The 25116-nt window shown below is 41.1% G+C and overlaps 1 protein-coding gene across 4 annotated transcripts in view; it reads right to left on the bottom strand.

The window, feature by feature from the left end:
• Positions 1-619: 619 nt before the first annotated feature.
• The window catches only part of LOC116973103 (pleckstrin homology domain interacting protein), a 191504-nt gene continuing 167007 nt past the window's right edge, over positions 620-25116 (bottom strand). For 2 of the 4 annotated variants that reach the window (XM_033020801.1, XM_033020799.1), the window contains exons 34-40: positions 24408-24461; positions 23157-23306; positions 16103-16255; positions 12877-13040; positions 10568-10830; positions 7924-8082; positions 620-4726 (exon numbers count right to left, since the gene is read on the bottom strand). In XM_033020801.1, coding sequence (XP_032876692.1) covers positions 4056-4726; positions 7924-8082; positions 10568-10830; positions 12877-13040; positions 16103-16255; positions 23157-23306; positions 24408-24461 — 1614 coding nt within the window. In that variant the 3' untranslated portion in view covers positions 620-4055. The remainder of the gene's footprint in view (positions 4727-7923; positions 8083-10567; positions 10831-12876; positions 13041-16102; positions 16256-23156; positions 23307-24407; positions 24462-25116) is intronic. The other 2 variants (XM_033020802.1, XM_033020803.1) reach the window with 2 other exon arrangements.

Here is a 25116-nt window from a genome sequence, read left to right on the forward strand (position 1 = left end):
ACTTTAATCTGCAAAATTCAAATGTGTTAAATATAAAATACACAAGTACCATTATAATTGTACTTTGTAAAATTCAACTCTCCCATATATTTTTTTTAAATGGTACAGTAAATATATTGGGTGTAAATGACATTATTCTTAGTACAAAGCATGCTTTGGACTTTCCATTGTTTTCAAAGAATGGGGTAAAGATCAGTTTGGGATGTAACAACTGATTCAGTGCCACTGTTAATCCCAAAGTGGCACTTTCAGCATTATCTTTCAACCTCCTGAATGACGTTGATACAGGAAGCCTGACTTTCAGAAGAGATACCAATGTGGTACTGCATTTGCAAATAAAGGGAATGGCATATAAACAACAATTAGACTTAAAAGTGTTCATAAAAGTGGGTGCTTGTGTGATAATTTATATATAGATTAAACATTTTTAATTCAAATATGTAAGTCAAATATATAAATGAACATGTTAAGGGACATGCATACACACACACAGAGAGTTTTTTTGTATCCTCCAAATGGGGAGGAAGAACCAGCTCTACTTTGGCTGCAAGGTCAAATACAAATTAAATCACGAAAGCTCAAAATTAATAAAGACAAAGATAAACCTCTCATACAATCATTTTCTTGAATTAATTTTTATTTTAAAAATAGGATCAGAATAAGGATCCTAAGGGAAATGGCAAAATGCTGTTCTGCAGATATGAACAGTTATAACAGGAGTATAAGATATACTGTGTATAGAGTTTTCCTTTGTAACGCTGTTATATTAATTTTGTAAGCCCACTTAAATGGTGCCTCAAATTAATAAACTCAACAAAAGGAATATGGTTTCAGTTATGCTATGCTGTTACAAAATGCTCTTTAAAAACATCAAATGCATTATTTCGATAAAACAGCAGTTTACTTCATTTAAAATTCCAAACACAGTATATTTTATGTGATAAACATATCAGTGAGTGAATGAAAAGGTTCACCTGATCTCAGGGTTCTGATCGCATTCATTACCAACTCAAATGTATTTCTTATCAGAACCCTTAAATAGGATATGGCCTCAATCACGCACAAGTATCCAATATTTTATTTACACAAGTTTTGACAAAGAAATACAAAAGGGAAAGAGACACTTTAATTCAGTTCATGGGAGCATTACTGTTAAGGACCAATCGGAATGAAACAAGGTCACATTGAATTTGTACAAAAAATGACAATTATATCTTGGTTCATTTGTTATTAAAAAAAATCTTAAAAGAAGTATATATTTAAATAAGAAACAGAATGATGTATGGGCACATACCATAACCACAGTCTAAAACTTGACTGGATATAGCACAATGGTTTCTTAATGAGTGTGATCCTTCTCTAAATATCCTATTCATGTCAGAATTTGGAACATTTCCTGCTTTTCTTCCCAAAGTTTATTAGAATAAAAACATGAAGGAGGGCGGAAAAATGTACTTAAAAATATATATTTTAAAACAAGTATTTGTTTTAAAAAGCTAATCAAATCAAAATGTGGTATACCAAGAAATAAAAACTCGTCAGATTACTTCAGGAAGATAAGTTGCAATAATGCAACTTGGTGAGCAGATTTAAAGGCAAATTAAGCAACACGTTAAAACTGCCCTGTGGAATTCAGAACTGGGACAACATTCTAAGTACCTTAAAGAAATAATCTGCTTTGACGACTATTGTTTACATTTGGCAGTTTGGAAGAGAAATGACCTGCAATCATGTATACATTTACAGCATGCAGTTCATGGCATCTCAACACTTTCAGAAGTGATTATCTGTGCTCTCATGTAAAAACACGTTTTTCGTTTCTGTTATATACATATAAGTAGGTGGTGTCAAAAGGTAGAAAACTCCGGAGTGTAATAATCTTTATCCCAGCCCTAACCATTAACTAGAAAAAAGAAAAAAAATATATTCAAGGCACAATCACCAAATGCTATTTTGTTTGAGGGAAGTTACTGACTTAATGTAGCATAATAGACATAGGCAGAAAGTGCACAAAAACAACACTGTTGTGCAGTAATATACAATTTGCAGACATCCAATAAAAAGTAATTTGACCATTTAATTGCTGATTACAAAAAAAAGCCAACTTTTCTTTAAAATCAGAAAATAGGGTGCAAGCTCCAGAACATATTACTGCATGGAATGGATTTTAAACCATGTTTTCTCCCCCAAACAAGCCCAATAAGCATAATTGAGCCAATATTCATATACAATGGGACTTTTGCATTGTGACATTTTGTTAACTGCGTACCAGTGCCAAGTAAGTTCCCATTAAATCCTGTACTATTTATTGAAGGGGTAGGAGAAATCCTCACAAATTGAACAAGTCTGGAAATCTCTGTGTGATTCACATGCTTGGTAGTTATAAAATCTCAGAACCTTTTGCAACCAATAAAGGAGTTAGGCATGGTTCTCGTAGACCCTTTAAAAAGATGGAAAGTGTTTGCGTGTGCTAAAAGCCACTTGAATAGATGGCACATCTCAACCCCGTTCCTGTACTATATCTTAAAATATTTATTTTCTACTTACAATATACAATATTTGTGTGTACGCATACGGGCGCCTGTGAATAATGTAACTAAAATCAATCCCCTTTTCTAGTTTGCCTCATATTTTCTTCCTGATTGTGTAAGGTAAGCAAGAAACAACTACTCAGTCCAGTGCAATGCAGTCTTTTTTGTTTGCCTCTACATTCAATAAATGGGAGAAGCAGCTTACAATTGCTTCACAATTGTGGGAACATAAAGGGCCACCCGTGCAATTTCTTCTAACTGAATTGCAGGCGCCCATGCACACTTGAAGTCAACTGTGTGTTCTCTGCAGTACACTCTGACATATGAGCAAGGACTTGTTTGTTAACTGCATGATTGGGTAGAGAGTGGGTAGAGGAAGCACTAAAGCTGAAATATGTTACAAAACAACCATTGCAATGTATTTCTGATGACAAATACATAATTATACCTGCATAGTAATAATAAGCATATAATCACACGTAGGAGTAGTGCAAAAACTTGCAAACATTTTCCGATTGAAAGAAATGATCTGAAACTGGAAATGTAAAACAAGTGAAATGAACATTCTAACAGGCTTTGACGGCATATATTTTAAGGTCTCAAAGCAAGCTCGTCAGCTTTTAACATTCTTGCCAACTCAGCATTAACTCTGTACAACTCAAACTGTTCGTTGAAGGGGAACATGTATCAAATAATCCAATGATAAACGGCACAGTTGCAACTGTTTCCTTAAAAAATTGCAAGGCAGTACAATTCGGATGTTTTAAATCTTGATTAGAAGACAAATAACACAATACACATGAATGCATTTCAATCCAAGAAATTTGAGTAACTAAAAATTACTTTTGAAAAAATACTGACCAACAACATTTCTGAAATTAGCTGACCATGGAAGATATTGCGAACGGCAAACATTTCATCAATATACGTGTCTGCACGTGTTTATATGAAATAATTTCAAATTTATTTGTTCTTATTGTTTTAGATGGCTTCCATAAATGTATGGTGGTTGTAAATAATTGATTAAAAATAGAATGATATTTCTAAAATATCTCTATATGTAAAAAAAATGAAAATCAGGCGGTTTAAAGGCAGTTTTTAAAGACTATACTTGCCGAATTTAGGCTCAACCTATTGGCAAATCTGTAATGATTCACGTTTGACAAGTGCAAATACCAACTAGTCGCATCCCTCTAGCCACCAAACAATGCCAAATCTAGAGTTCTTCAGGAGATGCAGGATGGAAGTAGACAAGGTGTTTAGCAGAAAGTCAATCTTCTAAAATTAATTAATGGTGGAAAACATTTGTGCGTTTAAAAAAGTGTGTCAGGCAGTAATCAGAGAATACAAAAAAGATTTCCAACTTTAGAGAGTATATATTTTTTTGGAATCAGTCCTTGCTCATTTTGCCTTCTTATTAAACCAATCTGCAGGTGACAATGCAGTGACCTCAAGTGCAACAAACCCTTACCTGTTCTTGTCTAAACAAGAAGCGTTACCGAGTAGACAAACCACTACAGGTGTTTACCAACCGATCAGGTTGGCCTTTGCTTTTTCAGTCAGTTTTCGCAGCCTGCCTCTACTCGAAGTTCCAAAAGTTAAAGTGGTATCTTCAAACAGCAGCTGCCTTTGCTCCTCTTCCGAATCCTCCTCATTGTAGCATGTTGTCCGTCTACCTTGATTCCTTGTTTTCATGACAGATACAGAACTCATGGCCTCCTCAGTCCTTTCGTCCTCTTCCACGGGTTCTATAAGCTCAGTGGGTTCCGTGACCTCTTCATGTTTTCTACTATTGCTCCTTGTCTGCATCTTACGTTTAGCAACAAGTGTCAATTTGGATTTAGCTTGTAGACTCGTTCCTTTGGGTTTCCTGCCTCTTGTTGGCTTCTTCGGCAAAGATTCTCTTTGTGTTTTGCTCTCACAAGTTGAGCTGCTTTCTGAGGTAGCTACTTCACCATTCAAATTGGGCAAGTCTTTCTTTTCTTCTGCTTTCTTCAATTCATTCTCTCTTAGAATATTAAGTAGCTCTTGCTTGCTTTTCCTACCTCTTTTCTTACCAGGTCCTTTAAAACTTTTTACCTCTTCCGGTTTCCTACCAAGACCCCTTTTGACCACAGATTCAGAGATGCATGAAGCATGTCCATTTACTTGTGGACTTTTCTGCACAGAGGATTCAGCTTTGACGATATCTGCACCTTAGAAGGAAAATAAACGTAAAAACATTTAGATTAAATAAAATGTATAACGTATTACCAGCCCAATAATTAAATTATTTTTATGTAGTATTCCTTTTTGATCTGTGGTTAATGGTATACAAGTTCAAGTTTCAATGTAGAAGACAACTTCTATTGTTTAAACAGACATGGGTGATATTATTTCTCTTACCCTCTTGTTGGACTGATTTCTTCTTTTACATTAGAACAACAAAGCAAAGGTGATACTAATTCTAATGTGATTGCATTTTTAAAAAAAAGAAGTATCTTCAAAACATAAATTTATGAACAAAACTTGGGTCACCTCTCCTAATATCTTCCTCCTGAGTTTGGAAATTATCTACATCCATTGTGAAGCAACTTAGGACAATAAATATGCAATACAAATGCCATGTGACACTGAAGACACAGAGAGCATAATGGTTTCCTTGCTGGTGTTCCAGGAACCACATTCATAGATATAAACTTTATCAAAAATTCAGCATCCACATCCCACCCCATACTACTATTCTGATATATTAAATTTAAATTGCTTGAACTCATCTTTGCATCCATCCACACTTGCTACACTTATGTGTTCCTCCAGCCCTCGCATTCATTTAGGTATTCTTTTAGGCCTGTAAATCTATAGATTTATATCCAGGTTGCTCTGCTATAATGTGTGTTTTCGTATAACAAAGTGGTCATAACACCATTGATAAATTAAGAAACACTACTTGCATTATACGGGCCAAATCTGTTATATTGCAATTTTGATCGAGAACTAGAAAGTATTTGGAAGTTACTATGGAAAATGACTCGCAGAAAAAAAGCCGTCTTGCAAAAGAAAGTCTCAAATAATTAGTGTTTCTGTGTAACATTGGAATTGACAAGCTATTCTTCTACTGACACTTGGGAATGATACTCCATTAACAATGTAACCTACTGCCATTAGTATTTTTACAGAGCTGTAACAAAAATAAATTTTAAGCTTTCAAAAGGATTCATTTTTGAAAATCCTGCCGGAGAAAAACTTTGTTGGTGCAAGTCTGAAATTTGAGACTTTTCCCAAATGATACAGTTATCTTTACAATGTGATTTTCCATAATGCAAGATTTCTTTACAATGTTACTGTTGCATTATAGCAGAACTACCTGTATTACAGATTTTCATTGACAAAACAGTGATATGTGCTTTATTCACTACTTTCTTAAATTCACTCCAAAGCCTCTGTTTCCACTACTAAAGATATACAATATCATAGATAGACACAAAAAGCTGGAGTAACTCAGCGGATCAGGCAGCATCTCTGGAGAAAAGGAAAAGGTGACGTTTTAGGTCAAGACCCTTGTTCAGACTGAAGAAGTCTGAGTTACTAAGTTACTGCAGCATTTTGTGCCTATTTTCAATGCAAACCAGCATCTGCAGTTCCTTCCTACACATATCCAATATCATATTTATTTCAGTTAGGAAATGCTAGCATTTCATTTTACATGTAGGCATCTTATAGATACAAGATTTTATAATTGCAAAGGTGACCCAGTGCAGAATACCTTGAATTGCATTGGTGCACATAATATGAAGGGAATATCATTTGAGTGAATGGTTTGATAAAATAATATGAACATCACAGGAAGATATCCCCAAGTTCCTGAACATTAGCAACACAATAATCATAATAGCAAACTGTCTGGTGGTTGTTAAACATTGGAATATTGTTAACATTTGCAGGATAAACATTTCCTTGTTGCCATGTGTTAGCAACATTATAAACAATGTCCAAATTTAGAGAGTGATGTCTTCAGCACAGTGTTGGCTATGGATAGCACAGGCCTGGGTCTGGTTTAAGATTAACTCCGACAATAATGTTCCGCTTAAATTCTGGCATGGTGACTGACGCCTTCTTCATCTTGTAAATATAATCGAATGGAGATGGCATTTTCAAAACTTTAAGCTGATATTCCCAATTGGACATGAGTGTTGCTGTGATAATTTAGCACTGATAATCCACAAACCCATATGTGTCATGATGTGACAGTGTCTCTCTCGCAAGATAAGGAGTCGTTCACAGACAAGACCCTCTTCCACTTCTGCTTCTTTAGTTTAGGCTGATTTAGAGATACAGCCGCGGAAACGGGCCCTCCAGCCCACCGAGTCCGTGCAGACCAGCGATCTCCGCACACTAATACTATCCTACGCACACACAAGGGACAATTTACAAATTTACCGAAGCCAATTAACTTGCAAAACTGTACGTCTTTAGAGTGTGGGAGGAAACCAGAGCACCAGGAGGAAACTCACGCAGGTCACGGGGAGAACGTAAAACTCCGTACAGACAAGCACCCGTAGTCAGGATCGAACCCTGGTCTCTGGCGCAGTAAGGCAGCAACTCTGCCGCCCTTCTCATCGAGCTGCTGGAAGTCTCCAGGTGTGGGCCAAACTACATAATGGCTGAACTATGCAGTGTGCTGTAGTAAATGATGATTATCCCTTATCACTATTGCAGTTTGTCTCCTTGTTAGTCCAGATCAAAATCTATTCTTCAAAACCGTAATTCACAGAAGCACCACGGGATTAGTTAAAGCCTGGAGAGCAGGGTGGAGCCAAGGAAGGGTGGAATGACCCTTATCACATAAAAGCCAGGCATGTAAGTTATAAGACAGCTGAACTCCAGCAGACTATGTTAGAATCAGAAATTTATACTTTTGTCCCCATAAACATGATGTGGAAAATGAAAACTTTCCATTCATTATTGCACATCAGCTGAACATTGAGGAAGTGAAAACCACTGAAATTCATCTGCAACTCAGTGCTGGCATAGAGAGCGTGCAGGTCTTCATGAATGCAGTCAATTGTTCCTCAAACAATGGGACAGCGCATAATTCTCAATATATCCACACACCCGTGACAAGCAATGGTCATTACCCAAAGAGAAGGAGATGAAGGAGATGATGAAACTGAGAAACCTAATTACACGAGACACATAAACAATGGACAACATGATAGAATTTCATGCCCCCTTTACTGTAGTGCTAATAGCAAACCACTTGGGTAAATTAGTGACACATGCTGGATATAATGCAACAGGTTACAACATATCAACAGGTTATTTCCCACTCAGGTGTCATCACAACAATCTATTAAATACTTGATTACAGAATCAACTGACTGACATATGCCAGTTTTAAAAACAAACTTGCCTTTAGGTTGTTTGAAGGTTGGTGCTTTATTTTTACGTGCGAACCTCCTTTTCTGAGGCTTTTCGTCTGTCAATGAAGTCTTAGTATTGGGTTTTGATTCAGATAGTTTAGGATTAAGTATATTGTTCTGGGCTTTCGATGGCTTAGAATTATTGTCTGCTAAAATATTAAACAAGAAGATAAATTATGTCTTTTGATTTACCATTAGCATAAACCACATTCGGTTTCTAATTAATTTTCATTTTACAGATGCTGTAAAGCATCCGATTGTCATAGAATGGTTTACATAGTTGCCGATGTGTTAAACATTCAGTTATAAAGACTAGATATGAAGAACTAATTCTGGGTCTAATAACTCAGATGGCTTGACTCTTGACAATATTATTTTTCTATTCCAATATTATAGACAATTGAGGGATTCAATGGGCCAGACCACTGCGTAAAAATGTTGGTTGGTGAAGTAGATGATACATGTCTCACAATCCCTTGGGAATCAATCTTAAAGGGGTGGCGTCCCAACTTTGTGGCATGCGGAAGGAAGTCGGAGAAGGAGAGTGAGGTGGTGGTTTGAACAAAATGTCGAGGAATGGGGGATAGAGATGAACCAATGAGCATGAAAGAACGGAAAATCTAAATAATGTCTAATGGATGGAAGTTCAGGTTTGAAACTTCAGAATCTGAACTTGCCTTCAAAAAAATCTGGAAGTTTGTCACCATTAAGGAAGTTGATAAATTGTCATCAACATTTTACTGTATCAATCTCTTTTAGAAAATGAAAAATGGTGTTTCTGCAATGCCTCCAATCCAACACAATAGTGGTTGACTCAAAACTACACCCGCTGACATATCCTAGTGAGCCATTCAGTTGTATCAAATCGTTAAACTATGACAGTGAAGGAGAAAAAGAAAACCAACTAGAGGTGGATAATCATGTTGGCTTTTCCAATAATGCTCATTTGCCAATAATCAATAAAAGGTTTTGTCAAAGAACCACTAGTAAGAAATGTAGTGTGTTTAAGGCAGAAAATTCCAGCAACCTGAGTCACCACAGATAAAGCATGGATGATTATCCAAAGGCATGGCTAATGGCGAGCTGGGAGAATACAAAGTAGGTGTGCAAAGATAAATCATACCAGCCAAAAATTAGAGCAACAGTTTTCAAATGATGGAGCTTGTGGAGCTGGATAAGCTTACAGGAGAAGTAATAGAGTACATCAAGTGAATTAAATACAATAGTGCATCTTAAAATTAACATGAGCAGTGGAGGCCAAGAGGGACAGGTAAGGAAGGCAGCATGTTGACAGAAGATAGACACAAAAAGCTGGAGTAACCCAGCGGGACAGGCAGCATCTCTGGAGAGAAGGAATGGGTGACGTTTCGTGTCGAGACCCTTCTTCAGACCTTCTTTGTGTCTATCTTCAGTTTAAACCAGTATCTGCAGTTCCTTCTTACACATGTTGACAGAAGATCTACGCTTATAAATGGTGAGAGACTGTGGGCTGATCATTGGTGCATAAAGATGGCAGAGGCTGCATTGGGAAAAGCCCGGGGTATTAGATGCAGATGTTCCTAGTAACAGGTGAAAGGATATAATACTGTGGAGAACATGGAATCAAAGTTTAGAGTAGGAAAGTGGCAAATTCGGTGAAAGAACAGGGACCATCTTACTGAATGGTACATTAATAGGCTCATGAAAGATCAAATGGCTCATGCCTGTTTCAATTTCGTTTGTACAGGAACAAATTGGCATATCTGCGAACACTCCTGTTCAACCTGCCAGAACGGCCGAGGGTGAGGGTAAGTGTGTGCGTGTGCATGTGTTTGAGAGTGTGTGTGAGCGTTGTTTGCGCACATGCGTGTGCTTGTGTGTGTGAGCGTGCATGCGTGCCTGTGTCTGTGCATGCGTGTGCAGCAGAGGAAGGGGTGAAACATTTTAAAAATAATATGTCCACGCATTCATTTAAATTTCATAAAGACATACTCATAAAGTAAAGAGCTCAACACTTACTTAAACTGCACTATGCACCTGCTTTTATCTATATAAATGCAGTTTTCTTATACTTGTCAGATTGTAAGGACAAAGAATCTAGAACAGTACAACACAGGAACGGGCCCTTCAGCCCACAAAGTTTGTGCCAAACATGATGACTAGTTAAACTGATCTCATCTGCCTGTACACGATCCAGATCCATCTATTCCCTGCACTTCTATGTGCCTGTCTAAAAGCATCTTAAATGCCACTATTGTATGGGCCTCCACCACCACCCCTGGCAATGCGTTTCAGGCCCCCACTGCTCTCTGCCCTCACATCTCCATTAAACTTTCCCCTTCTCACCTTACAGCTTTGTCCGCTATTGTTGGGCATTTCTACCCTGGGGAAAAAGGTTCCGACTCCTCCCTACCTCTCAACATTGTACATCCTTCTATCAAGTCTACCTTCAACCCTGACGTTCCAGAGGAAACAATCCAAGTCTATGGGAGAATGGCTCCTGCCCAGAGCAATATATGGTAGCAGTTCTCTTGGCAATCAGCCTATTGGAGGAAGGACCACACCAGCTCATTTTTTTAAATCATTGGGATGCAGCAACATAACAAATCTGACTGCCAACCACAAAATTAAAATATTTTGCAGCAAAGTACTTACTTGCACTTGCTGTTGACGCAGCCACGATAGACTTTGAAACGGCTGCCACTGTCCCAATTAAAGGTGGTGTTTCAATCCCAGGAGACACCCCCTGTCGTAGCCGTGTACTTCGGGTACGGACGATCGTAGCAGATTCACCCGTTTTACCGTTGGCATGAACAACAGCGGATTTCACACTCGTTGATCTGACAGGCATTGACAAAGGTGATGCCAGGAGCTCTGCCTTAGGTTGAGGTTTCAAAAGTTTTCGTTTCCTTTCAGGGCTGTAATGGAAACTCACCCTGTTATTGCATATCCTCATATATGTTTATGGACACACATCCCATCAGAAATGTATTTTTACAATCGTACGGAAAATCCTCAAATTAACTTTTGTCCAATTTCTTCAAGAGAAGAGGCAAGAATTGCCTTTGCTTTTATATTTTGGTAACTGCACTCAATAAAGTCAAATAGTTACTAAAGCTCCGGAACTAAATGTTTAAACAATGTATAGGGGCGGCACGGTGGCGCAGCACTAAAGCTGTTGCCTTACAGTGCCAGAGCCCCGGGTTCGATCCTGACTATGTGTGCTGTCTGTACGGAGTTTGTACGTTCTCCCTGTAACTGCGTGGGTTTTCCCCAGGTACTCCAGTTTCCTCCCACACTACAAAGACGTACAGGTTCACAGATTAATTGGCGTTGGTAAAATTGTCCCTCGTGTATGTAGGCTTGTGTTAATGTGCAGGGACCTCTGGTTTGGGTGGACTCAGTGGGCCGAAGGGCCTATTTCCGCGCTGTACTAAACTGAACTAAACCTCTAAACTAAACTAAATGTTTAATCAAAGGAAGATGGCTAAGGTACTAGAGTATTTTATGCCTACACTTTCTTTCTTCTTCAAAAATAAATCAATTTTTGTTAAATTAGTATTCAGACCACAACACTATATTTCAACTGCATCAAAAGATACCATCTCCAAGATCCACAAATCATACAGCAGGCGATCTCCATCACTCACAGAGCAGTTCTTATGCAATTAGCCCCATAGCTCGACTCTTTCTCACAGCTTTACAAATTGTACACATACTTGAAAACAATCGCCATGTGCAGTGTGGTACTCACACTAGCATGCAGCTGGCATGACCTACCTTTTCGATGTGGGAGCATGAATAAAAATCTCTGCTATGATGAAAGTTTTGATAGACTTGGGCATTCTGGCACAACTGAAAGTTTACACTGCTGCACCTCAATTTCCACTTTAGTAGATATTATGCCTTTTAGGACAATACAACTACGCAACCGACAGCAAGGGTATTGGGTATCAGGGGTTATTGGGGCCAAGGCAGGAGAATGGGGTTAGGAGGGAGAGATAGATAAGCCATGATTGAATGGCAAAGTAGACTTGATGGGCCGAATGGCTTAATTCTGCTCCTATCACTTATGATCTTATTAACCTACACTTGATCCTTGGGACAGACATATATATATATAATAATTGACTTAATTTCAACTGGTCATGCAATGTATAATGGAATTTAAAAGAATTTTATAACAAATTGTACAAATTATTTTTGTGCCACATCTGATTTTTTGTTGTTGCTTTTTCTTGCATATCATTGCAAAAGAGGTCAATCCGTCAGTCAGGTTTATGTCCTCAGAACAGAAGAAATCCATCATTTGTTCAGGAGTTGTGTCAGAGATTATGGGAAGAAGGCATAAGAATGGGAAAGACAGACCAGCCATGATTGAACGGCGTAATAGTATTTGATGGGTCGAATGGCCTAATTTAGCTCCTAGAACTTATCTTCAAGGGATTTAAAATGTTACATTTGTTATAAATGGGATGCATTAAAGATTATTTTGTCCAGCAGGTGAAAACACTCTGATCCCATTATAGATTTTACCACAATAAAATGGAAATCTTTGAAATATGCTGGAATAGCTAGCTAATACCTTCATACACAAGCAATTAACAGGCCTGGTGATATTCCTTTTAATAGTCAATATGTTCACAGAAGAAACACATTTGAATTCATTCCTTTAAAATGGCACCAACTTGAACTTCTCCATACCTAGTTAAGGGTGGGTGGAGGGGGCGGGGGCGAGGAGAGGAGAAGAACCTCGGTTTGCGGGAACTGCTCAAATGCATCGAGCGAGCGGGCCAAGCATACTTTGAACTTTGGTTAATGGCGTCAAAAATGATGGCGCCTCCATGTGTAATATATGCAAAAGGAATTGCACTGTGCAGTTGCATAGTGATAAATAAAACACTATTAACGATGCAGTAAATGGATGAACTGTTTACCACCTTATCTACCCTGAATGAATGTACCTCGATGCAACACTGCTTGAATTAGAGCTACTTCTTCTTCGCTTCTGTCTTTGTTTGGACGGCTTCTTTCTTGAACAAAATCGAACCGCTGCCTTATAATCAGAAATGACCGAGCTGATGTGGTCTTCAAACAAAGCCGATAGCCGTAAACTCATACTGTAGATCTGGTGAGAAAGAAAATGTAATTGTAATGCAAGAGCAATGTTGATGAGCGTTTTAAATGTCTAGGTTTCACATTGCAATAAGCCTTGAAATATATTGCAGTTTATTACGTTATTTCAATGTTTTTTAAAAAGTATATAAGCTACAGCGAGAGGTTGGATAGACTTGGATTGTTTTCTCTGTAACATCGGAAGTCGGGGGAGACGATAGAAGTATGTAAAATGATGAGAGGCAAAGATAGGGTAGACAGTCAGAATCTATTTTGCCCAGGATGGAAATGTCCAACACTAGAGGACATAGCTATAAGGTGGGAAGGGGAAAGTTTAGTGGAGATGTGTGAGGAAGGTCTTTTTTAGACAGATAATAGTGGGGGCCTGGAACACATTGCATGGGTGGTGCTGGAGGCAGATACAATAGTGGTGTTTAAGAGGATTTTGGACAGGCACATGGAAGTGCAGGAAAAGAGAGATATGGGTCATGTACAGACAGATGAGATCAGTTTCGCTTGCCATCTTGTTTCAGCACAAACATTGTGGACCGAAAGGAGCCCATTCTTGTGCTGTGCAGTTTGAGATTCTAAATGAAACCATATTTCCCAATTAATGGGTGATATTTTTGAGTTGGGTCTTGACGTATGAAAACTGATTAAATTATTAATGTTTTAATTGCACCATCCAAAAATTATTCACTTCTGGTGAACAATGCAATCCTTTAATACATGAAGACTTCTTTTCAGTAGTATTCGAAAAGATTAGGGCTCATTTGTGTCCTGAACAACTTTTATCTATCACTGAACATGATAAAAACAACAAATTTGCAGTTTGATTTTGGTGCTGGATGAAAATAAATTGCAGCACTTGAGTACATCATGTTAGAGGCTACTCTCCCAAATAGTGGCAATGCGATCCCTGGGAAATCCTGAAGTCATTAAAGGAACTATTTAAATGCAAACTCCACTTTTAAGGAGTACATAGATATCTAAGACATTAAATTGCTAATTACAACTCCTCAGTGTCAACGAGGACTGCTTTATACTTAAAGGACATTAAGTTACATTCAAGATTCTGTTTGCAGTAAATTTATACAAAGACAGTGAGAATGATGATTTCTTCCCAACTCAAAATTCTGCAAAGTACTGTGCTTGTCAGATTGAACTAAAATGTCATTTCTAATAGTTTTACACTAGATTATGGAGACTTCCAGCTACTTTGCTAAGCATGATAGACCTTTAAACTATCCTTGCCTTACTTTTTACAAATAGTCAGCTAAATAGCCATTAGCCAGTACAGGGTGAATTAAAAAAATAGAATTTCTAGTTCAGAATTGGTGCTTAACATGATGCCACTTGCATGCGGGCTCAGTAGACTATTGCTGTACACTTGCTTGTAGGTATGATAGAAACATAGAAACATAGAAATTAGGTGCAGGAGTAGGCCAATCGGCCCTTCGAGCCTGCACCGCCATTCAATATGATCATGGCTGATCATCCAACTCAGTATCCCGTACCTGCCTTCTCTCCATACCCTCTGATCCCCTTAGCCACAAGGGCCACATCTAACTCCCTCTTAAATATAGCCAATGAACTGGCCTCAACTACCCTCTGTGGCAGAGAGTTCCAGAGATTCATCACTCTCTGTGTGAAAAAAGTTTTTCTCATCTCGGTTTTAAAGGATTTCCCCCTTATCCTTAAGCTATGACCCCTTGTCCTGGACTTCCCCAACATCGGGAACAATATTCCTGCATCTAGCCTGTCCAACCCCTTAAGAATTTTGTAAGTTTCTATAAGATCCCCTCTCAAACTCCTAAATTCTAGAGAGTATAAACCAAGTCTATCCAGTCTTTCTTCATAAGACAGTCCTCACATCCCAGGAATCAGTCTGGTGAACCTTCTCTGCACTCCCTCTATGGCAATAATGTCCTTCCTCAGATTTGGAGACCAAAACTGTACGCAATACTCCAGGTGTGGTCTCACCAAGACCCTGTACAACTGCAGTAGAACCTCCCTGCTCCTATACTCAAATCCTTTTGCTATGAAAGCTAACATACCATTCGCTTTCTTCACTGCCTGCTGCACCTGCATGCCTACTTTCAATGACTGGTGTACCATGACACCCAGGTCTCGCTGCATCTCCCCTTTTCCTAATCGGCCACCATTTAGATAATAGTTTGCTTTCCTGTTTTTGCCACCAAAATGGATAACCTCACATTTATCCACATTATACTGCTACTGATACGCTACTGGACTGTTCTGTAAGGAGAGAATATCCCTGTGTCCTTGCACTTTGGGCCGGTGACAATAAAGCACTGTTGAAATAACTATACAAGGGCGACAGAGTAGAATAGCTAGTAGAGCTGCTGTCTCACAGCACCAGGGACTGAGATTAAATCCTGACCTTGGATATGGTGTGGAATTTGTACATTTTCTATGTGACCATGTGGGTTTCTCCTGTTTACATTCACAGACCCAAATAGATGCAGGTTTGTAGTTTAATAGACCCCTAATGTATATGTGAGTTGGAGGGAGTTTTTCAGAATGTGAAGAGAATAAGGATAAGAGGATAAGCTTTTTCCATTGAGAGTAGGGAAGATTCAAACAAGAGGACATGATTTGAGAATTAAGGGACAGAAGTTTAGGGGTAACATGAGGGGGAACTTCTTTACTCAGAAAGTGGTAGCTGTGTGGAATGAGCTTCCAGTGGAAGTGGTGGAGGCAGGTTCGATTTTATCATTTAAAAATAAATTGGATAGGTATATGGATGGGAAAGGAATGGAGGGTTATGGTCTGAGTGCAGCTAGATGGGACTAGGTGAGAGTAAGTGTTCGGCACGGATCTGAAGGGCCGAGATGGCCTGTTTCCGTGCTGTAATTGTTATATGGTTAATAAACAATTGGACTAATGTCAGGTTGATATAAATGGATGACTGTTGTTCGGCATGAACTTGGTGGGCAAATAGTCTGTTTCCGTGCTGCCTCTTTCTTTGAATCTTTAACACTGTAACAAACTTTGAAAATCTTTGTTTCTGTTCCAGATAGATGTTATTCTTAATTTCATCATTTGGCTTACTCTTGACTTTTTGCTGGGAGTGTAAGCCTTGGAGTTGCTAAAAACAAGGCGGACATCTTTGCACAATTCCATTGGTGTCTCGTAGTTTCCAGCCTCCAGTGTCTCCTTTACTGTGCCAAAATCCATCGGTGTGTCAACGATCTCTCTATAATCCTAAAAGAAAAAATATATACAAAGAGGGTGACTTTTGGAAATTAAACCAAGACTCCTAAATCATGGTCAGGAGTTTGAGAAATAATGATTTATGGAGTTAATATCTCAACTCTTTCATCAGGAATTTCTTCAAAGTTCTTCCATCAAACAGCATAATTTTGGTGACATCGTCTCCAGATGTACTCATAACCCTAGTTTTCTGCAAAACATTTCACTCAATATGAAATAACTGAGGACATTCCCAATACTGATTTCTGCATTACAAAGGTATCAAGTGAACGTGTACTTTTTTTTGAAAAAAACTCAATAAAATGAATATCCCATATATAAGAAAGCCTGTGATTGTTGCTGTAAGCAGCAAAAACCATTTACAGCATTAATTAAAAACATTCTATTGTGTATTGTGCTCTTTTAGATTGTGTGGCTGCATGGTAAGTCAAATTCCACTGTAACCTAACTGGTGCATGTGGCAATAAATGTGAACTTGAACTTGAGCTTTAGGGAGAGGTTGAGTAGGCTGGGCTTCTATCCCATGGAGAGCAGGAGGATGAGGGGAGATCTTATAGAGGTGTACAAAATCATGAGAGGAATCGAGGACCAGAGGTTCAAGGTGAAGGGGAAAAGATTCAATAGGAATCCGAGGGGTAACTTTTTCACACAAAGGGTGGTAGGCGTATGGAATAAGCTGTCAGTAGAGGTAGTTGAGGCTGGGACTATCCCATCGTTTAAGAAACAGTTAGACAGGTACATGGATAGGACAGGTTTGGAGGGATATGGACCAAGCGCGGGCAGGTGGTACTAGTGTAGCTGGGACATTGTTGACTGTGTGGGCGAGTTGGGCCGAAGGGCCTGTTTCCACACTGTATCACTTTATGACTGAGGTTGGGGTTGGGGGGGAGTTTAACCCAATCTGACAAGGAACTGGAAACAATATTTTGTTCTCTGAAGTGGGGGGGGGGAGAGGATACAGTCAAACACAGATGGAAAGCTATAAGTCCATTAGACAGAACAAATGTGGGTATGATAGCATACATGGAGTAACGCAAGACCAAATTGCACCTATGTTGATACAAAGACTGTGAACAGTAATGCTGATGAGTTGAGAGCATTGCTTGGCACATGGGGATACGATGTTGCTGCTATCACACAAACATAGTTGGAAGAAGGTCAGGTCTGGCAGTTCATCACTCTGGGGTACAGAATCTAACATTGTCAATGTAGTTATGGAAAGGGAAGAGATGACCCAGATATTAAAACATTTAAAAGACATTTTGCCATGGATAGAACGGTTTAGAGGGACATGGGCTAAAAGTAAGTAAGTGAGACTAGCTTAGATGGGGCATCTCGTTCAGCATGGATGAGTTGAGCTGAAAGGCCCATTTCAATCTCTGACTAATTATTCACACAACTATCAGCGTGCGGTCTTCCTACACATCTGTTCCTCTAATTCTCGCTGACAGTTGTATGTTGCCTGACCACAAAACATCATACCTGTAGTCCATAATTTACATTTAAAGCTTTTCACTGTACCTCAGTACATGTGACAATAAACTAAACTGAACTGAACCATGCTGTATAACGCTATGACTTTATCCATGCTAATTGTTTTGCATATGGAACACTAATCCCATTTCCTGCTTTAGGACTACACCCTTTTGTGCCCTGGCTATTTAAACGTTTGTCTAAAAGCCTCTTAAACAGAGCGATTGTATCTGACCACCAACTGCTGGCAATGCCTTCCATAGATCAATCAGTCCCTGGGTAAAAAAATATATATTTGCACAGCTTGAAAACGCCTCAACTTAAACCCATGCATCTTTGTTTTTGATACCCTCGTGCCAGGCATTGCAAACTGCAAACAGTCTCACCCAGTCAACCTCTGCATGTTCCCACCTAATGCCTCCAAAATCGACAGTGTGCCAATATAGGATCTTAACTTGTGTGAGCCAGTTCCATCTTTCTCTATAACCAATTAAAAACCAATAGTCAATGGTCAAAAGTGCTTCCCCACTGACATGCATTGTTGTCCATCCAGTGCTGTACCTCTCTAGTGGGGCCCTAGAGAATATAAATACTGAGTAAAGAAGCTTTCTTGTATATGGTGGGGCAGCGATAGAGTTGCTGCCTTATTGCGCCAGAGAGCCCGGTTTGATCCTGACTCAGGTGCTGGCTGTACAGAGTTTGTACTTACTCCCCGTGACCTGTGTGGGTTTACTCAGGGATCTCCGGCTTCCTCCCACACTTCAAAGACATACAAGCTTGTATGTTAATTGGCTTGGTATAATTGTACATTGTCCCTAGTGTGTGTAGGATAGTGTTAGCGTGCGGGGATCACTGGTTGGCACGGGCTCGGTGTGCCGACGGGCCTGTTTCAGTGCTGTATCTCTAAACTAAGCTAAATACTTCACCCCATCCAAGCCCTTTCCACCTTTTGTGATCCAGTCAAGATTAGGGAAGGTAAAATATCCCACTAATTATTCATAAAACTATCCGCGGTCTTCCAATGCAGCTGCTCCTCTAATTCCCGCTGACATTGGTATGTTGTCTGACAAAAAAATATTTCACACCTGCATGCACTGACACGAGAGCTATAGATGCACATACAAAAGCAAGGCTCAATATACTGTGATGAATGAAGCTTGCTAAAAGGTACCGATGTCTTCAGTTTACAATACAATCCAGTTCCATTGTGTTTGTGTTACATGATAAAACATGTCAACCATATCTGAATTTCCAGTGGAGTTCCGCAGGGCTCTGTGCTTTGGTTGCTGCTCTTCACGCTGCATATTAATGATTTGGATGAGGGGATTGAAGGCTTTGTGGCCAGGTTTGCGGATGATGCGAAAATAGGTGGAGGGGCAGGTAGTGTAGAGAAAACAAGGACTCTGCAGAAGGACTTGGACAGGTTGGGAGAGTGGGCAGTGAGTGGCAGATGGAATATAGTGTAGCAAAGTGTGGAGTCATGCATTTTGGTAGTAGGTATAAAGACGTAGAATATTTTCTAAATGGGGGGAGAATCCAGAAATCGGAGGTGCAAAGGGACTTCGAGTGCCGGTGCAGGATTCCCAAAAGGTTAATCTGCAAGTGGCATCGGTAGATAAGAAAGCAAACGCAATGCTAGCATTTTTTTTTTCAAGAGAGCTTGTATACAAAATCAGTGATGTAATGCTGAGGCTCTATAAGGTGCTGGTCAGGTCGCATTTGGAATATTGTGAACAATTTTGGGCACCATATCTGAGGAAGGATGTGCTGGCTCTGGAGAGGGTCCAGAGGGGGTTTACAAGAATGATCCCAGGAATGAATATGTTAACCTATTTTGAGCGTTTGTCGGCACTGGATCTGTACTCGCTGGAGTTTAGAAGACTGAGGGGGGATCTCATTGAAACATACAGAATAGTGAAAGGCTTGGATAGAGTCGATGTGGAGTGGATGTTTCCACCAGTGGGAGAGTCTAGTACTAGAGGTCACAGTCTCAGAATAAAAGGACGTTCTTTTAGGAAGGAGATGGGGAGGAATTTCTTTAGTCAGAGGGTGGTGATTCTGTGGAATTCCTTGCCACAGAAGGCTGTGGACACCAAGTCAATGGATATTTTTTAAGGCAGAGATACAGTAGATAGATTCTTGATTAGTACGGGTGTCAGAGGTTATGGGGAAAAGGCAGGAGAATGGGGTTAGAAGGGAGAGATAGATGAGCCATGATTGAATAGCGAAGTAGACTTGATGGGCCAAATGGCTCCTTTCACATGATCTTATTAATTTCCGGCTCCTCCACCCCTATATATCGGATAGACCAAGCACAGTCTGGGCAATCATTTCACTGAACACCTGCACGCAGTCTGCCTTGGCCTACGCAATCTCCCGGTTGCCTAACATTTTAACTCCTCGTCCCACACTGACCTTTCTGTCCTGGGCTTATTCCACTGTCAGAGTGAGGCCACACGCAAATTGAAGGAAAAGCATATTTTGCTTGGGCGGCGTACAACCCAGCGGTGTGAATTTTGATTTATTTAATTGCAAGTAACCCATACATCCCCTCTCTCTCCATCCCTCCCCCACCCTAGTCATCTTGCATCCCCTCTCTCTCAATCCCTCCTTAGAACTGCCATGTTTTGTCAGAGCACTTCATAGAAACATAGAAACATAGAAATTAGGTGCAGGAGTAGGCCATTCGGCCCTTCGAGCCTGCACCGCCATTCAATATGATCATGGCTGATCATCCAACTCAGTATCCCGTACCTGCCTTCTCTCCATACCCTCTGATCCCCTTAGCCACAAGGGCCACATCTAACTCCCTCTTAAATATAGCCAATGAACTGGCCTCGACTACCCTCTGTGGCAGGGAGTTCCAGAGATTCACCACTCTCTGTGTGAAAAAAGTTCTTCTCATCTCGGTTTTAAAGGATTTCCCCCTTATCCTTAAGCTGTGACCCCTTGTCCTGGACTTCATCGGGAGCAATCTTCCTGCATCTAGCCTGTCCAACCCTTTAAGAATTTTGTAAGTTTCTATAAGATCCCCTCTCAATCTCCTAAATTCTAGAGAGTATAAAGCAAGTCTATCCAGTCTTTCTTCATAAGACAGTCCTGACATCCCAGGAATCAGTCTGGTGAACCTTCTCTGCACTCCCTCTATGGCAATAATGTCCTTCCTCAGATTTGGAGACCAAAACTGTACGCAATACTCCAGGTGTGGTCTCACCAAGACCCTGTACAACTGCAGTAGAACCTCCCTGCTCCTATACTCAAAATTCTAGTATTCTCAAAATTCAGTATTCTAGTACCTGATAATCAGTATTTTACTGAGGAAATCAGTATTTTTACGCGGTGCCATGTTGCTGATTTTTTTTTAATGTGCGGTCATACCCATGTAAGAGTACAAGAATGCATAACTTTGCTGCCAATTGACATGTCTTCTACGCACCTTACTTGACAGTGCATTCATTGCCATCGCTTTGTATACTTCTGTTTGAATGGCTGCTTCCTGCTTTTAGCACCAGATGATGATGTAGAAGCCATTTTGGAAGCCTCACTCCCTCTCTCCCTCCTTCCTCTCTCTCCCTCCCTCCCCCTCCTTTCTCTCCCGCCCTCCCTCCCCCTTTACCTCCCACCCTCCTCCTTCCTTTTTTCCTCCCTCCTTCTTATTCCCTTCCTCCCTCTCTCCCTCTCTCCTTCTCCCTCTCTCCCTCCCTCCTTCTCCCTCTCTCCACCCCTCCCTCTCTCCCCCTTGAGCCCACCCACCATTCTGTAAAATCAAGGCCAATCCCAATATAACTGCAATCCCACTGGTAACCTTTCACCACTAGGCTTATCCAGAATTCTGCCACTGCCTGAAAAATAAGCAAAGGCTCAACTTCCACTGAGAAAGAGAATTCCAAAGACTCATAGTTATGCGAGAATTTTCCAATACTGTCTGTGACCCATAGCGCTGTGGCCATAGCGCTCCAGCCGGTAGCGCTATATTTAGAACCCATAGCGCTGTAGCCGACAGCCCTTCGTTTAAATTCCCACGCGTTAAACTGACAGCGCTCTGTTTAAACCTGGAGCAGGACAGGCAGCAACTCTGGAGAGAAGGAATGAATGACGTTTCTAGTCGAGACCCTTCTTCAGACTGAACGGAACTCCGTATTTAAAATCCATTTTAACACAAAATCGTACATCCGTATTCTTATTGCATTTCCGTACAAAATACGGAAAATCCGTACTACTTGGCAGCTCTGCCTCCCCCACCTAGTCATCTTGCATCCCCTCTCTCCCTGTCCCTCCCCCACCTAGTCTTCTTGCATCCCCTCTCTCCCTGTCCCTCCCCCACCCTAGTCATCTTGCATCCCCTCTCTCCCTGTCCCTCCCCCACCTAGTCATCTTGCTTCCCCTCTCTCCCTGTCCCTCCCCCACCCTAGTCATCTTGCATCCCCTCTCTCCCTGTCCCTCCCCACCTAGTCATCTTGCATCCCCTCTCTCCCTGTCCCTCCCCACCTAGTCTTCTTGCATCCCCTCTCTCCCTGTCCCTCCCCCCCCCTAGTCATCTTGCATCCCCTCTCCCTGTCCCTCCCCCACCCTAGTACTTCTTGCATCCCTCTCCCTGTCCCTCCCCCACCCTAGTCATCTTGCATCCCCTCTCTCCCTGTCCCTCCCCCACCCTAGTCATCTTGCATCCCCTCTCTCCCTGTCCCTCCCCCACCCTAGTCTTCTTGCATCCCCTCTCCCTGTCCCTCCACCACCTAGTCATCTTGCATCCCCTCTCTCCCTGTCCCTCCCCCACCCTAGTCTTCTTGCATCCCCTCTCTCCCTGTCCCTCCCCCACCCTAGTCATCTTGCATCCCCTCTCTCCCTGTCCCTCCCCCACCCTAGTCATCTTGCATCCCCTCTCTCCCTGTCCCTCCCCCACCCTAGTCTTCTTGCATCCCCTCTCCCTGTCCCTCCCCCACCCTAGTCTTCTTGCATCCCCTCTCTCCCTGTCCCTCCCCCACCCTAGTCATCTTGCATCCCCTCTCTCCCTGTCCCTCCACCACCTAGTCATCTTGCATCCCCCCTCTCCCTGTCCCTCCCCCACCCTAGTCATCTTGCTAGTTTCAGTGTATCCCTTCATTCTCACCGATTCCACAGCCAACAACGGGCTATTGTGGGCTCCGTGGCTACGGTGCCAGCTCTGATATGTTCTGTACGTTTTCATACTTCTCATTTCCCTCTGTCTGAGGAAGGGTCTCAACCCGAAACATCACCTATTCTTTTTCTCTAGAGAAGCTACCTGACCCGCTGAGTTACTCCAGCATTTAGTGTAAACAAACGTCTGCAGTTCCTTCCACCTTTTATATAATTTATTTTAAGCACACTATTAGTTGAAAGATTCACACGTTTAACCTCATATGTGATGCTATCACATCAAGAAACTTAGGCATTTACATACCGGATACTGAAATAAATCTACAGGCCGGCGGAAAGGCTCCGAGTCTTCACATTGAAAGATTAGCTCCAGCAGCTCTCTACCTCGCTCCTTCCATGCATTTATATCATGCGACTGAACACAACTGCGCTGGGTCCTCCTCGGACGGTACTCCTGTATTCCCCAAAAACAAGTTAAATGATTTATGCCCACAACACATACAGCAGCATCTTCCAGCTCGAGCCTTCATCACTCTCAATGGAGAAGTATATTTGGCCGCATTCATTTTCTACTTTTGACAGCCTGGCTCTCAGTTTAGAGGTTTTGTTTTAGAGTTTAGAGATAGGACATGGAAAACAGGCCCTTTGGTCCACCGAGTCTACGCCGACCAGCGATCTCCGTAAACTAGCACTATCCTACACACACCAGTGACAATTCACAATTTTGCCGAAGCCAATTAACCTACAAACCTGTACGTCTTTGGAGTGTGAGAGGAAACCTGAGCACCCAGAGAAGGCAGCAACTCTACCTCTGCGCCACTGTGCTGCCCTTGGGAGATGGGAGGTTGAAGGGAGGTTTTACTGCAAGCTCTAACCGGTAACTGGGCACCTTGGAACATGAATGCCCTCTTATTACCAAAGAAACCTGCTCAATCCACATTACAGCACGTTATGAAATAAATGTCTTAAGAACACAAAGATTATTGACACATTTATCTTTCTCACGAAAGCACAATGGATAAAATGGAGGCTGGTTATAGAAACAGGGCAGCATAGTGGCGCAGCGGCAGAGTTGCTGCTTTACAGAGAACCGGGTTTAATCCTGACCACGGGTGCCATCTGCACAGAGTTTGTACGTTCTGTAACCCTGTAACCACGTGGGTTTTCTCTGGGTGGTGTGGTTTCCTCCCACACTCCAAAGACGTACAGGTTTGCAGGTTAATTGACTTCGGTAATTTGTAAAATTATCCCTCGTGTGTAGGATAGTGGTACTGTATGGGGTGATCGCTGGTCGGCACGGACTCGGTGGGTGGAAGGGGACTTTCCGCACTGTATCTCTAAAGTCTAAATAAGGTAAAAGTCACATGCTTAAAAATATTCGAATGGGTATCTAAAGTAATAGATTAATGTGACAGTTGCACGTATTAGACAATATATTTTCTCTTTTACCACACCCAAAAATCCAACAGGTAAAATTTGTTCATCAGATCGGATGAGTTAGGCCTCTAGGCCTTTCTACCAGGACTTATATTACACAAGACACAAATCAGACTACCTTTGTATTCCCGGTAGAGGTTCCTGGAACATCAGAATTCTCTGCCTCATGATCCTATTGACCAAAAATAAGAGAAAACAACTTAATAATTATCAAATAAATTATTAGTGCGCTTTGGATAACTCAGGATTGCTTCAGAAATCAAGCAAAATATAAAATGAAAATGTCAGTGGCTAACGCAACACTCTACATTTTGGCAAGTAAATAATTATGGCTTAAATTTTTAATGTGAACACTGACAACTATGGGGAGACAATTCAGCCATAGAGTATTACATGGTGTCCGATTCTGTCCTTTGCACCAAATGTTAATATGTTCACTGTATACCACGGAGTTCCGAGACAGTAATGAGCATTAGGAATGCAGGCTTTTTTTAAATGCCATTTGATGCCTGATATCCCAAGATCAATTATTGCACCCATGTTCCCATGTAGTGTCCCGCTTATAATCAGATATTTCAGGACGGACTGAGCATTAAACCAAGTGTCTGTGAGTAAATTGGACACATTCATGTCTTGGCTGAATCCATTTATTCTGTCACCAAGTGTTTATTTTGCACGGCGATACTCCGGGTGAGCAGTCCCGACTTTCCCGCCGAGGTCAGTCCACGGAGGAGGAGGAGACCCACAGGGCGCCTCGGCCTACGGAGAAGCTGGCGCGGACGAGTGGTCGAAGCAAGGTGGTCAGGTCAGAGCCCCAAGGTCGGGGT

The sequence above is a fragment of the Amblyraja radiata genome, chromosome 5 (assembly GCF_010909765.2).
Source record: "Amblyraja radiata isolate CabotCenter1 chromosome 5, sAmbRad1.1.pri, whole genome shotgun sequence".
NCBI lineage: Eukaryota > Metazoa > Chordata > Chondrichthyes > Rajiformes > Rajidae > Amblyraja > Amblyraja radiata.